Source organism: Cynocephalus volans, chromosome 6 (genome assembly GCF_027409185.1).
Source record: "Cynocephalus volans isolate mCynVol1 chromosome 6, mCynVol1.pri, whole genome shotgun sequence".
In the NCBI taxonomy this organism is placed as follows: Eukaryota; Metazoa; Chordata; class Mammalia; order Dermoptera; family Cynocephalidae; genus Cynocephalus; species Cynocephalus volans.
The window spans coordinates 113676907-113692510 of NC_084465.1; the positions used below are offsets into that span (position 1 = coordinate 113676907).

Consider the following 15604-nt stretch of genomic DNA (forward strand, 5'->3'; position numbering starts at 1 on the left):
AGATATGGCCGAGAGAGGCTGGGTGACTTGCCCAAGGCCACGCAGGAGGTAGGTGGAGCGATACCCAGATGTGCTTGAGTTTCAGAGAAGACTCTGAGACTTTTTTTTGTTTTTTAGCCCGTGGAAGTCATTGAAAAGTTTTAAGCTGGGGAGTAAAATAAGCTGATTTGTGTTTTTGGATGGGACAGCATAGAGTCCAGAATAGATTCAAATACTTAACGGAAATTTAGTATGTGATAAAGATGATATTTTAGATTACTGAGGAAATATGTATTACTGAGTGAATAGTGTTGAGACAATTGGGTAGCCACTTGGGAAAAAACTGAACCTGGATCCATACATCACATCTTATCCCAAATTAAATTCCAGATTGATTCCTAACTCAAAAGTATGAAAAATAAAATCATAGAAAGAGTAGAAGATGCCATGGGATAGTTTGTTTTTTATAAAGCAAGACAGAAACCCCAGAAATGATGAAAAGAAAAATACCAATAGATTTGGGCCACACGAAAATTTATAAGTTCTGCAGAATAAACCCCATCAGAAAATCAAAACCCAAATAGCAAACTTGGGAAATACATTTGAGAGAGATCTGGTATATTTTAATGGGTAAGAGCATGAGCCCTGGAGCCAGACTGCCTGGGCTTGAGTCCTCCTCCGCCTCTCATGGGCTTAGCATCCTTGGGCTACTTCACTTCTCTGTGCCTTGGTCCCTCGTCTGTAAATGGGAGAGTTGATGGCGCACAGTTCAATGAGATGTTATGAAGATTAGATAAGTTCATGCATATAACATGCTTAGAACAGCGGCTGGCATAACGTGAGCTCTGCAGTTAGTATTATTAGACTACTATTATGACCAGTAAAGAGTCTGTACTTTATCTGGAGGACAACTTGGGCTATAAAGTATTTAAGTGAGAAAATGACATAGTCAGGCTTGTGTTCTGACAACATCACTCTGCCTGAACTTTGCGGGGTGGATTGAGGGCAGCAAGGAGAGAAGCTGGAAGACCAGTAGGAGACTCTGCAGGAGTCCAGGGGAGAGGTTTGAACCAGGGTGGGATTGGGGAGATGAAGGGAAGGAGATAGAATAGAAATTAGGAGATAGCTGCTTCTTTCTCCTTCCCGAGCTACAGAGAATTATATCATTCCCTGTGTTAATACAGGTCCTTCTGAGAAGCAGTCAGTCAGGATTAGACACACAAAATATTTATTAGGGAAAATGCCTCTGAAGGAAAACAGAGAGCTGTGACAGACTCTGAGAGCCATCGGACCATGAGGAAGGTCTGACCCGTTGAAAGGGAAGAAGGTTGGGGGATGAGTCTTTGACTGCAGTGGGGTTCTAAGAAAGTTCATCAAAATCGTCCATCAGGGAAGTCCTGAGTCTCCCAGGAATGGGCTTGCGTTAGTATCCCTGACACCCTCTGTCATTAGTGGGGAGTCGTGTGTGAGAAACTGCTCAGCCTCTGCACAAATATTTTGATGAATTTCAGAGCCTGACAACTAGGGTTGTGAATTACAATCCCTGTTGTAGATCTGAGATTTTCATGAGGGCCACATACCTATGTTCCACCCACAGGATAATATGCCCCGCCATTCATATTTAGCAGGTTCCTGGATTATGGATTACATCTGCCACCATGCCTCAGTGTGTTCCTTTTATCCAAGGGGAAAATTGTGCTATTTATATTTATTAAGTGTCAATATCGTGGAAGTGACTGCCCTCCAATGTTTTTCTTCTCTTGTCCAAGGGAAAAATTGTGAAACGCCAGGAGCTGATTAATGACAGTACCAACAAGTATGATCTCAATCGAGTCATAAAACAGCACCTTACAGATTTCGTGATTGAATACAACTCTGAGGTCAGTAAGCAAGGCGGTCCCCTGGAGAAGGGTAGCTGGGGAGGCTGTGTGTGCTCAGGATGACATGTTTTCATGTTAATTGCAGAATAAGGATCTCATTTATGAACTGCATATTCCGAATCACATGCTGCTCTTTGTCTCCAAAAGCTCCGAATCATATGGTCTCATAATTCAACATTATAAATTGGCATCGAAAGAATTCCAGAACAAGGTTTGTAGAGGGTGCCATTGCTCTTTCAGGCTCTTGGATGGGAATCTAAGATGTGCAGACCCTGAGACCATTTGCTTGCCATGGTTATTATAAATTAAGTCCCAAAATATCTGCATACAAATTTATTGATTTGTGCATGTAAGGCCAAGGATAGACATCTCCTTCAACCCCCTGAAGGTTCTCTGAAAAATCACCTGATAAACACAGGTTAATATGCAGAAAAAGCATAACAAATTTTATTATGTCACAGTTTTATGTGACATGGGAGCCTTCAGAATAAAAACCCAAATGTGAAGGGGAAATTGTCCATATTTATGCTTAGGCTCTGTGAAGCAGGCACAGCTGTGTAGAAATGTGAATGGACAAGAAAAGTATGGCCTAACCCTCACAGACTGAGGGGGGATTCCCAGCAAGGCCTGTCTGTCCCGATTCTACCTGGCGTGTCTGCGTAGCATTCCTCCCTCCAGGGTAGGGAGCAGAGCCCTTTCTCGAATGGGGGTCTTATGACCTACAATCAGACAGGGTGGGTCAGAGAGTTTCTTTATGACCATCTCCAAGACAGAGAGGCAGGGGGAAGATTAGAGTATACCTGTGACCTGCCTTGGGGAAGAGGGATTCTAGATTCTACGGCTTGCCTCAGGGGAGAATGAGGCTGAGAGACAGGAGGGCCAGAGAAGGTCAGAGGAAAACTCTGCTTTTGAGGCTGCCTGTGAGGCCTTCACTTTGGAGTATCACTTTTCTGGCCCCAACACATGTTAATGCTACATATTATTTACTATTTAATTTAAAATCAGTCTCCTCCATTCTTCTTGCCCAGTATCTCTTCCTTTTTTCACCAAACCTTTGCTCCTTTTTCACTCATCTTTTGAATAAATCTACCATGGGAACATGCTGGTTGGGCAGCTTTTTTGAGAGACTGCGCTCTGCTAAGAGTGGGTGATGGCAGCGTCTGGCTTGGATGTGGGGAAGGAAAGACCTCTCTGCATGAGGTCAGGGAAGGAAAGACCACTCTGCATGAGGTCAGGGAAGGAAAGACCACTCTGCATGAGGTCAGGGAGTCTGAAAAGCCTCAAGGTGAGGAGCAGCACAGATTTTTCTGGCAAGTAATTGCTGAGATTCTGACTTTTAACATTGCATAGTTACCAGTCCAAATTCTCTTCCTCTTACAAGCACATAGCATATTGTAAGCATATTATAAGACAATACATGTCTTAGTTAAGTTTCTTAACCTCAGTCTCCTCATGTGTAAAATGGAGAGTAGTAAGAATTAGACTATATGTAAAGCAATGAGCAAAAGTACAATAAATGGTGCTTATTTATTTTTACCATTATTATCATTACAAATAAATCAGTTTCTAAGTGCTGTACCTATATTTAATGTAGTTCCCACCACCCAGACTATGAGGGCTACTTACTTAATTTTTCTCTTTATTTTTATAAGAAGTATGATTGTGGCAGGGTTTTTCTTTTGAAGAAAATTATTCTGAAAAAAAAATTTTTTTTTTTTGGTGGCTGATTGGTAAGGGGAACTGAACCCTTGACCTTGGTGTTATAAGACCATGCTCTAACCAGCCAGCCCTTACTCTGAAATTTTTTTAAAAATTAAAGACTTTGGGCTGGCCCCGTGGCTCACTCGGGAGAGTGCGGCGCTGGTAGCACTGAGGCCATGGGTTCTGATCCTATATAGGGATGGCCGGTGCGTTCACTGGCTGAGCGCGGTGCAGACCACACTGTGCCGAGGGTTGCAATCCCCTTACCAGTCAGAAAAAAGAAAAAAAGAAAAAAAAAATTAAAGACTTTGAATCCTAAAATAAACATAGAGTAAAGCCATTAGAGTGTGAACATACCTAATATTTATACTACATCCCACCACATTATTTTCTGGAAAATTGTTCCAATCACAGAAATACCTCTCATAAATGTATTTCCTGGTTTTGTCAATGTTACACTCTAAGATTGTTTGACCTAATTAAATTCACTGCAATCTCATTGTTTTCCCTCTATTTTTCCTGTGCTATTGTAATCAATACTTAGCCATATTTTTTTCCAGTTTTTTTTTTCACTCTTTAATCTAGCTGGAATTTATTTTGGCATGTATCAGGGATGAAATTCTAAATTGCTGTTACTCCAACTGCTTGGCTTCCTAAATGCCATTTATTGATTATGATCCATCGCAGAGCCAGAGATAATTAGGTGGATTAACATTGTTCCAGTGGAACGTACCCCTGCATCTAGCTCGTTCCCCTCTCGACTCCAGTGCCCTGCGTGTGGAAGGCAGCCAGTACTTGTTGAACGTATACAAGGACAGTTTTAATAGGTCTGCTCGATTTTTCACAGTCTCCCCAGCACCCAGAAGAGTGGCGCACAGTGGGACCCTTCATCTTTTGGTGGATGAATGACCTGAAAGTATCTCACCCCAGGTGTCTGCAGTGACCTCTAACTTGTCTCCCTATTTCTGCTCTCTCTTTTTGGAAGTTAACAGGATCATTTTTCTTATAAAATATTTGGCAGAAAAATTTTATAACAGATTTGAAAATTACAAAGAATATATATTATGCATGTTAATTACAATGCATACCAATAAATGAGCACTGGTGAACCCACCACTCAACTTAAGGAGAACATAATATTCACTTTGGGGATCTAATTTCTTTCTTTTAAAAAAATTTTTAATTGACACATTGTAATTGTGCCCATTTATGGGGTCCGGTCTGATACATATACATGTTGCATAATCAGGTTACATATATGTGTCGCATAATAATCAGGTTATCACTCTTGCTTCTTCTCTGCAACTAGAGCAGTCTTTTAAAAATTATGTGAGGTCGCTCTCTGGCTTACCGTCCTGCAGTGGCCATCCATTGTGTTCAGAGTAAAGCCGGCTCCTCACTGGGCCTCTGACCTCCTCTCCCATGACTCTCCCTCATGGTGCTGAAGCCACCCTGCCCTCTCCTTTCTGTTCCTGGAACAGTGGAAGCTCTGTGTTTGTTTATTTTGCCCCCAGGCCTTTGCCTTGGCATTTTCCACTGCCTGGGTCACTGTTCGCTCACTCGTCACCTGGGTCCCAGCTAAAATGTCCCCTCCTCAGATTCTCTACCTGACACCGAGCCCCTACCTCACCTGTCTGCGCAGTCACTTTCTGTCACATCATCCTGTTTTGTGGTGTCGTTGGCACTCATCACTGTCTGAGTTTATTCTTTTGTCTGCTCATTTATCATCTGTCTTCTAGACTAGAGTGTAAGCTCTGTGAGGGCAGGAGTTTTGTCTGCTTTGGGCAGTGTTGTATCCCCAGTGCCTAGTGATATGCTTAAGGCATAGTAGGCAGTCCACGAATATTTGTTAAATGAATGAGTGAGTGAAGTTGTGGATTTCCTAGATAGAATAATTTTGAATAATGAGTTGGCGTGTGCTGAACATTTTCCACTTGCCTATACATACATTGTCCTGTTTAATTCTCACAGCAATGCTATAAGGTAGGTACAATTATAGTCACCGTTTTACAGTTAAGGAAACTGAGGCACAGACCAAGATAAAAGTTCAGGACTTCCTGACTTCCTAAAGTTGTGTGGATGGTGCGGGCCACATGATGCTGAAACCGGGCTGGTGGCTGCTGGCTGCTGGCTGCTGCCTGCCTGTGCACTTGGGTGCAAGTCCTCAGAGGCTCTCCATAGACCCCACTATTTGCATTCCGTTCATCCACAGCTTCCCACCAGTTTCTCTCCCTTGGTAAGGATTCAGAGAGACTGGTTTTGTTTGGTTTGGCAGATCCTTTTCATCCTTGTGGATGCAGATGAACCCAGAAATCGACGTGTCCTTGGGTACTTCCAGATCACAGAGGTCAACATCCCATCTGTCCAAATCCTAAACTTAAGCTCCGATGCCAGGTACAAAATGCCTTCGGATGAGATAACCTACAAAAACCTCAAGAAATTTGGCCACAGCTTCCTGAGTCACAGTGCCAAGGTGAGTTTGCTCTCGGATAAAGTTTATCAGAACCTCAAAATCATCCCTTTCTTGTAATCCTGCTGGCTTTGGTCACCTGAATGGAGAGGCAGAATAAAGGTCAACCTCATGGCTCAATATAAGGAAAGCCCCCCATCTCTCCACCTTGAATCTATCCACCTTTGACCTATTCTGAGCTTATAATTCCACATTAACTTTTTAGTGTAAAGTGAAGGCATTTTCTTTGCAGTAATATCCCACTGAAATGCAGGCACTCAGGAGGGCTAACTTATCCTCTGAAAGGAGGCTGTTATCCTCCTATCAGCCTCTACTGTGAAACATTTACTTGGTCGGAGGGTAGAGGGTTGCTTTGGGGAGGAGGGAATGGAACACACAGAGCAATCCAGATTTACCCCAGAGGCTTTAGGGACCTTTCTGTTGGATGGCATAAGAAGAGGGTCTGTTTTGCTAAAAAGGAGAGGCTGCAGAAACATAGCCATGTAACACATCATCACCCACTGTTTATATTCTTTTATTTTTTTCATTGTACATGTTTATAGGGTACAGTTTGTTGTTTCAATGCTTGCATACATTAAATAGTGATCTGATCAATTAGCATATCTATCACCTAAACATTTATCATTTCTTTGTGGTTATAATATTCAAGATCCTCTTTTCTGGCTGTCTTGAAATACACAATACAATATTATTAGCTATTGTCCTCTAGGGCACCAGAACTTATTCTTCCTGTCTAACTGCAACTTTGTAGCTTTGTACCAGTCTTCCAACCTTTCTCCGTCTCCCCCTCCCACCTCCCTCTTCCTGCCTCTGGAAACTACTGTTCTACTATTTCTCTCTCCCTTTTCTGTTTCTCTTTTTAATTTATTTTTCTTAATTGACCCATGATAATTGTATATATTTATGGAATACAATATATTTTGGTGCATTCATACTGTGATCAATGATCATATCATGGCACTTAGTATATCAATCACCTCAAACATTTGTCACCTCTTTGCGCTGGACACGCTCAACATCATCTCGACTAGCAATGCAAAGATACCCAGCTCTTTGTTGTTAACTGTCGTCTCCCTGTATCACTATAGAACCCCAGACCCCATCCATCCTCTCTGTCTGCAACTTTGTACCCGCTGATCACTGTCTCCCCATCCCTCTTCCACCCACCAGTCTCCAGTAAGCACTATCCTACTCTCTACCTGCGAGGTTAGCTTTTTCAGTTTCCACACACGAGTGAGGACACTGGATCCCCCAGTGTTTATTGAGCACTTGCTGTATCATCAACTATCTTGCTGAGTAAGGAGACTGTATTGTTTATTTTCCAAACTGGGATACTTTTGAGAGTAAAGGGGGCATTCTTTAAAAATATCCTGGAACAACTGTTGTAAATTGAGATATTCCAGGCCAAAATCTATGGTCACCTTACCCCTGAGTGTTGCCATGACCTTCTGTCCACTTCCCCGGCAGCCTTCTCAAGCGGAAGCTGTTTTCTCCTATGCACAAAATTGTCATGGGGCCAAGCAGTGAGGCTGGTGCCCTTCTTGCCACTTCCAAACTATGTCTCCTCCTTCCACCTTCAAAAACCCCAGATCCTCTGGGTCCTGTGCTTTTGGACGTTAGACTGCTTGCTCCTGCCCCTCTTGCTGTCCTCTGACCATCTCCGCTTGACTCCGAGGGCTTAAGCTCCTGGTCGCAGACTTGCTCTCCACCCCCACCTGCCATCGTTTCCAGAGCTGTCAACATCTAAAACCCTGGTCTCTCTTCTCTAAGAATCAGTGTGTCCACGCCATTCAGCCACCTGGTGTCATGGCCACACTCCACAGCTGACAGCCCCTCTGAATGCCTGATTTCAAGCTTCCCACCCTCTTAGTTCCCTTCTCCAGCCCCTGGCTTGCTACAGTTACTTGTCTTTCTCACGGCCTCCGATCTCCTGATCCCCTTCTACAATCTCCTAGCGCCCCCTCCTGAACTTGGATGGCACAGTTCGTCGCTCTAGTGATGATTTCCTTCACTCCGTTGTCCCCTCCACTCCCACCTCCTCTGCACCTGTGGTGCTCACCAGGCAAAATTCCAACTCATCTTGAACCCTCTTAATTTCTTTCCTATTTCCAGACCAATATTGGAGAAAGGTAACATCACCTTGAGGCTGGCTAGTTTCATGAAGTCACGAACCAAACTTCCCACGAACTCTCAGAAATGTTCAGGCGTCTCTATGTACATTTCTCCTCGTGTGTTCGTTCTCTTACTGTGTGAGTCTATTTCTCCTCGTACCCCCTCCCTCCTTCCTCTCTCTGCTGCGTGCTCTACCCAAACTGAGAAAACAGAAGTCTTCCTTCTGAGGCTTCCTCATTTTCCGTCACCACATCTACAACCCTGCCTGGAACGCCACTGTCCTCTCTCTTGTTTCTCCAGTTAGATCTGAGGAAGCGTCTGTCTCCCCCTCAAAGGCCAACACGTCCTCTGCTGCTCTTGGAACAGAGATGAGCGTCCTTCACAGGACCTATGACATCTCCCTGATCTGGCTCATTCCTACTTTCCCATCATTTTCACCTTTTCCCATCTCCCACGCCTAGCCACCATGCCGTTTATGCTGCCACTGAAAGAATCTTTCAGTCCTTTCTAGAGGTGGAGTGGGGGTGAGCGAGGACAGTGTGGGAACAAAGGCTGGTGAGCTGGGCAGAGGCTGTCCAGCCAGGGCGTCACGGGCATGTTAAGGATGGGGCGTCCTAAGAGCACTGAGACACAGATTTGCATGGTGAAAACAGAGCCCTGCTTGTAGAGAATGAAGGTGTGGAGGGAATTAGGAGATCCAGGGGGACCATCAGGAGGCTATTCAGTGATCTAGGTGAGAGATGTAGGCTGCCCGGACTAGGGCCGTGACGGTGCAGATGGAGAGAAGGGTGTGGATTCGAGAGATATTCAGGAGGCAATGATCGTAGGGAAACATATGTTCTGAGATTTCCAACACGTCCTTCAAAGAGCAGCAAGAGCTGAGTTTATTCTTCATTCATTCATGTGCCTGATACTGTGCACTAGGCAGTGCATACTCAGTGATGAGGGAGGGAAAGTCCCTTATGTCATTCCATCTAGTGTGACAGAGACACATTAATCAACCCAGGAAACAAATATGAATGATAAACCCGAGTGAGTGATACAAGGAAAAGTACCACATGTTCTGAGAACTGATGATAGTGGGACCTCACTAGTCTAGGGGAGAGTCAAGAAGGTCTTCCCTTGAGGTCACGCAGAAGGACACACGTGCATTAACTAGGTAAGAAGGAAGGGTGGGAGTCAGGGATGAAGGGGCCTTCCAGGCAGAGGGAACAGCATAGCAGAGGCCCGAGTGGGAGCAAGGGCAGCCGTTTGGGTGAAAGCAGAGCAGCAGGGCTGCGGAAAGCAGGGAGAATGGGGAAGGGCTCGGAGGCTGGCAGCACCCAGAGGGTGACGGAGGTTTTATAGGTCACATACGTGATCTTGGTTGTGATTCTTGAAGTAACCGGAAGCAGCTAATTTTTGAAAAAACAAACTAGTGAAGTCGTTAGAAATGTGAACCTCACTCTCACCTAAGAATCCCAAGAGTCATGTATGTAAGTGCTAGAATCCACCCCAGTTTGGAGCTCCATCTCCTCCGCAGCCCTCCGACCCCAATTCACCCTGGACAATCCAGAGTTGACTTCAAGCTTGTGATCTATCTCAGCATTTTGAACTCTTTCCCAAGGCTCTTGTGAAACCCAAACCAAAAAACACAAGAGAAAAGCTTTCGTTGTTTCCAGTCAGGGTGGGGAGCTCCAAATTTGAACCCCTTTCTAGAGACTGTTAGAGCTCTTGAATTTGCTTTCTAGGAACATCAATCCAGCGAAGAGATTCCAAAATACTGGGAGCAGGGGCTGGTTAAGCAGCTTGTGGGGAAGAACTTCAACGTGGTCGTCTTTGACAAGGAAAGGGACGTATTTGTCATGTTCTGTAAGTACCTCCACGGAGGCGATGGGAGGCACCAGGCCCCAACATTACTTATCCAGTGTTGCTCCTGAATTCCTGGGCACTGAAATCTCCAAAACCCATCAATACAGCATGCCAAGGATGGTCTTCACATACCCAAAGAGATCAGATCAAGATGCTGTCAGCTACGGTGCAGCTCTGTGCCCCCAAATCTAATTCTTGGAATGTACGGAATGCCTCACGGAATCCAGGCCTGTGGCTATTTACAGCAATAATGATGCTGACGGCTGCCACCGTCTGATTGGATGCTGCAGGGTATCAGGCCTAATTGCGTACATTATCTCACTTAGTCCTCACAATATCCTTTTGAAAGTAGCTGCTAATTGTTTGTACTCTACAGGTACTAAACAGGTCTCAGGGAGGTGAAGCAACTTTCCAGCGTCACACAGCTAGTAAGTGCTGGAACTAGTTGCACGGAGGCCGTCTGGCTCCAGCTCCTACACGCGTAGTTGTGTACAGAATCCCCTGCCTCTGGCTTTATATGACTATTGAATGGCCGACATGAGGTGGGGTCCAAACCCTTCATGTAAAGGACTTAGCACAGTGTTGCACAGTGTGAGCACCTGATGAATGACAACTGTCATTGCTGTTATTGTTCCTGTTATTATGATTATTTCCAGTGCTCCCCTAAGGACTGTCACTCTTCTCCCACTTTTTTGATTTATACGTGACAGCCACAGCCAGGGGCATTCTCTCCCATCCTGAGACATAGAAGGAGGTGACCCCAAAGTTACTTCAGACATCTCTTTTGTTTTAGCATTTAGTGAGCATACAGTGAGCCCAGCACAAGTTTGCTGTCTGCACACCTGCTCTAGTGAGGTGTGTGACACAAACGCATGAGGACAGTGTGGTGGCTTCCTCATGGCACAGATCAGGGGCCCAGCCTCAGAGAGGCTAATTACCTTACCTTGGGTCACACAGTAAGTAGCAGGGCAAAAAGTTCAAAACAAGCCCTGATGCTGTCACTTCTCTGAAGGTAAGACAAAGCTGGATTGCCTCATGCAGGCCTTTTACAATCTCACTGAAATGGACTCTTGGTGTTTAAATCTGTGTGGCTGAATCACCACGATCTGCAGCCTTTAAATGAAAGGCTGCAGCAGCCTTTCTGTACTTCCCTGACATCAGTTAGGAGACGCCATTTGATTCTGGTAAAAGGCAACAGCAGCCTCATTTTCTTGGAAGCAGGGCTGTCAGGTTTGCTCCCTGGGGCTGTAGCCATTATGCCCGGTCCTGTTCTGACCCAGGGCCCATCAGGCTCTGGGGGGTGGCCAGAGATGCTGCTGGCAGGGGGTCGTGGAGGCACCTGGTTTGTAAATGGGGGATGATCATCCAAAGGTGGTGTCTGAGGGCCTTTGAGGCCGTTCCTCCTGCAGAGCAGAGACTTTGAGCTCTGAGTTTCAGTGGAAGGATGAGATATTATATTATACTGTATTATACTGTGTTATACTTGTAATATAAGGGTCTTAAGTCAAACTAGCCTGTTTTCAAATCCCACTTTCTCTGCCTAATTACTGAATGACCTTGGGTGAGCAGCTTAACCTCTGTTGGATAACCCCTGTGCTATCACACACACACACACACACACACACACAATCACATACACACACACACACACAATCACATACACAAACACACGCACGCGCGCTTTTTGGCAGAGCATGAGGAATCATCTAGGTAATATTTATCTTGGTTTTCTCGTTTGACTGGAGTGGAATGCTATGCTAAAAGAAAGGAAACAAACAAACAAACAAAAAAACCAGACTAGAAGAAAACGTTAGCACTGATAGAGTGAGCGTGTGGCATGGCTGAGATGTAAAATAGCTGACGTGTGGTTAAGAAAGGGGGAGCACAATTTGCAAAGCAGCAGGACCAGGGCAGAGGCGGCGGTGGGGGGCGTCGGCCTCAGTCGTGGCTGCGGGAGCCTGAGCAGCGCCCTCTCTTGCAGACGCTCCCTGGTCTGAGAAGTGCACGGCGCTGTTCCCGGTGCTGGAGGAGCTGGGCAGAAAGTATCAGAACCACTCCACAGTCACCATCGCCAAGATCGACATCACGGCAAACGACATTCAGCTGATGTTCCTGGACCGGTACCCATTCTTCAGGCTTTTTCCCACCGACTCTCAACAAGTGAGGGGCTCTTGCGACCCATGTAACTAAAAGCGTTGATAAGTTTTCATCAGGGACTCAGTTTCTCCCTGTCTCCAGCTCTGCTTTCTACCAAACCAGCTTCATCCTCAGCTCCAGCCTCTATTGTCCTCTCAAATAGTCCAAAGAGTGTTTTCCAGTAGCTTCCATCAAAGTCCTTAGACTCACTGTAATTAGGTACCGCTTCGGTCAGCTGCTCACCCCTGACCCAATCATTGTGGCCAAGTGGATGTGGGTGTTGTGATTAGTCGGGCCTGGGCACAAGCTTCCCTCTAGTGTTGCGGCTGAGCTCTACCCAGACTGTATGGAGTAAGGCGGGAGGCATCTCCATGTGAATAAAGAGGGTGGGGCAGAGGAAGGAAGAAGGGACACTAGAGACACACAATCAGCATCTCTTTACCTTGGGATTCTCATCCTCAGCCATCACCAGGGTTGATGGAGCGGGCTCTCTGTGCCACTTTGGCACGTGGGGACAGGTGTCAATCAAAGAAGCACGAGCCAAGGCTCCTGCTCCTCAGAAGAGAATGGCTGAGCAGGGGAGAGAGAAGTCATTAGGGTCCAGGTCCCTCTCTAAATGTGATTGGAGTGAGGGGAGGGACAGATTTGGGAGGGAAGGTGTGGCTGGAAGTCTTCACGAGGACATGGGACTCTGAAGAATGGAAGGGGTTTAAATCCTGTCAGAGGAGGGGCTGCGGACTCTAGGTGGGAAATATGCTGTGGACAAAGCAGTGGCAGAAGGACGACTGCAGCACAGTGAAGCAGACGCCGTCCTCCTGGTGCAGAAGATGCACGCAGGGGAGCCAGGGAAAATGAGGCTGAGTGTCGCTGATCTGAAGTCATCGGGAAGGGAGTTTAGACAACCAGTGGGCAGTAACCAGCTTCTTAGCCTTCTGAGAGACTGAAAGAGGAAAGGGAACTAGAGAAGACTGAGCACCACCATGTGCAAGACGTGCTGCAAAATAATAATTCCCATTGTTGTTCTTATAGTGATAATCAGAACAGCAAATGCATACAGCACTCAGTGTGAGTCAGGCACTGTTCAGGGCCCTTTACATATATTAACTCATTTAATCCTTGTAACAGCACTGTGTGGTAGGTACTATTATTATCTCCATATTACAGATGAGGAAAATGAGTCATAGAGACATTAAGCAACGAGACCGCCCTGCTAAGTAACGCGGCCAGGGTTCAAGCCCCGGCAGTGTGGTTCCTCAGTCCGTCCTTTGATCCACTACATTGCAGCCTGTGATGTGGGGATTTTTATTATCCTTATCTTAGAGCCATGGTAATGGAGGCTCAGAGGTTAAGGAATCTGTCCAGTGTACCCAGGTTAGGAATTTGACCTGGGTTTACCTATGTCGTAGTCCACGAGCATCTGGCAGGAAGGGGCCGCTGTCCTGACCCTGTTCCATTTTCTCCCCAGGCTGTACCGTACAAGGGAGAACATACCATAAAGGGCTTTTCTGACTTTCTGGAAAGCCAAGTCAAGACCAGGGACACGGATGAGGGTGAGGTAAGCAGCAGCAGCAGCAGCAGCAGCAGCAGCACCCCAGGTTGTTCTGTCCCACACGGAATTGCCAGCAACTCAACGGATTAGAAAAGAGGTGCCGAGAGTCTGGAATTTTGTGCTCCCTGATGGTTGAGGATGGATGGACAACCATCTAGGTTGGGTGCCTTAACCAGTCACCTTTATTTCAAGGGCACCTACTGTGAGGAAGCAGATGTGTCAGACTTTACAAACACGGGAAGGGTCAAGGCTCTGAGGTACACACGGCTCCCAGGGCTGCTTCTCTCGGTTCACTTTCCTGAGACACCAGCCGATGTCTGGATGGGATCCTACCCTCTGGCATTATTCTCCTGATGGGTAGGCCCACAATCGTCCTTCTCCTCTGACCATACCTCAGGGAGGCCATCTGCTGAAAGGTGCCATCTGTATTAGTTAGGAAGGTGCCATCTGTATTAGTTAGGAGTCTTTCAGTTGCAAATGTCAGAGACACTACTCTTCGGTTTAGGCAACAGTGGGAATCTATCCCATACATCTGGTAGAGCATCAGGCAGGGGTGGGTCTGGAAGCACAAACTCTCTTTATCTTCCCTTCTCTGTTTTCCTCTGTGTTGGCTTCATTCTCACAGAAGGTCAAGATTACCCCACAGCTCCAAACTAACATCCTCCCAGCTTAGAAAGAAAGCACCTAGTAGTTCCAGAAAATGTCCTAGACAGGAATCTCATTAGCTAAGCCTGGGTCACCTGCCCAGTCCTGGACCTAGGGGTGGGACCTCGAGTAGGGGAAGGGTGCATCCCCCAAAGGTCCTCACACTAGAAGAGAAAAACCACAGGTGGGCACTTTACCATCCAAGCCAAATGGACCATTAGCGTCTGTGAGGACCCTCCAGGCTGAAGACTGATTCTCTGTGGACGCTTCCAGAAAAAGAGTCCTTGACAACTATAGTCACAATGATCACGTATTTCTTGTCTCTTTATTTCTTTATCTCCTTCTTCCTTCCCTCTCTCCCTCCCTCTCTCCTCTTCCTTAATAGCTATTGTCTGTTGAGCAACATGAAGTGACAGAAGAGGAGGTATTGGCTGAGGAAGAGGAGGCACCTTTTACAGAGAAAGAGTTACCTCGACAGCGGTTGCCTGAGCTGGAGAACGTGACCCAGCTGGGAGAGTCTGCTGTGCAGAAGGAAACGGCTGAAAAGAAGGTGGTGGTGGCTGAGCCAAAGGGACCTCCCAAACCAGGGAAGAAACCAAAAGTCAAGGAAGAACTTTAGCTTCTCCAAATCCAAGAGGGAAGATGCCCAGTTTTCAGGGTCTGGCATCATTTTATGAGTGGATTTACGCCAAAAAAAATTATATATCAGTGTGGTGGGGCAGGTGGGGGGCTGGATAATAAAGGCCCTGCATGTCTTTAGCCCCTGTTTTACTCATTACCTCTCTTTTCTGGTTGGTGCTGCCTTAGAAGAGCTGTTTGGCCTTGGAGTTCAGAAAGGCCTGCAAGGGAAGTCACAACAGCAACATTTAATGAGTGTTTGCAACATGCTGGTCACGCATCTAGTTCTCACAACATCACTGGAGGCTAGGTTTCGTTTTCCCCGTTTTATAGATGAGGAAACTGAGGCACAGAGCTTCTGAGCAACCAGTCAGGGTTACAAAGCTAGAAAGCTGTTGAGATACAATCCCAGGCAATTTCACTCCAGAGACTGTGGCTTAACCACTGTGCACCACCTCCTACCAGGTTGAGGTCCCCACAGTTTGGCTAAACCTTTCAAATGAGGTGGATTAATGTGTATATGCTGGATTTTAGCACAGTAAGAAAATGATCCAACCCCAAACCTGTCCCCAGACTTCTGCATTTCAGTAAGTTACCCACTCATTCAAGCAATAATGCCAGAATCACCCTCAATTGCCTTCTTTCCTTTTACTGCCATAAGAG

The 15604-nt window shown here is 46.1% G+C and overlaps 1 protein-coding gene across 1 annotated transcript in view; it reads left to right on the forward strand.

Annotated features, from left to right (window-relative positions):
* The window catches only part of LOC134380763 (protein disulfide-isomerase-like protein of the testis), a 52983-nt gene extending 38031 nt beyond the window's left edge, over window positions 1–14952 (forward strand). Inside the window, exons 8-14 of the mRNA XM_063100894.1 lie at window positions 1749–1859; window positions 1945–2070; window positions 5836–6033; window positions 9873–9993; window positions 11975–12153; window positions 13595–13684; window positions 14709–14952. Coding sequence (XP_062956964.1) covers window positions 1749–1859; window positions 1945–2070; window positions 5836–6033; window positions 9873–9993; window positions 11975–12153; window positions 13595–13684; window positions 14709–14942 — 1059 coding nt within the window. The 3' untranslated portion in view covers window positions 14943–14952. The remainder of the gene's footprint in view (window positions 1–1748; window positions 1860–1944; window positions 2071–5835; window positions 6034–9872; window positions 9994–11974; window positions 12154–13594; window positions 13685–14708) is intronic.
* Window positions 14953–15604: the final 652 nt, after the last annotated feature.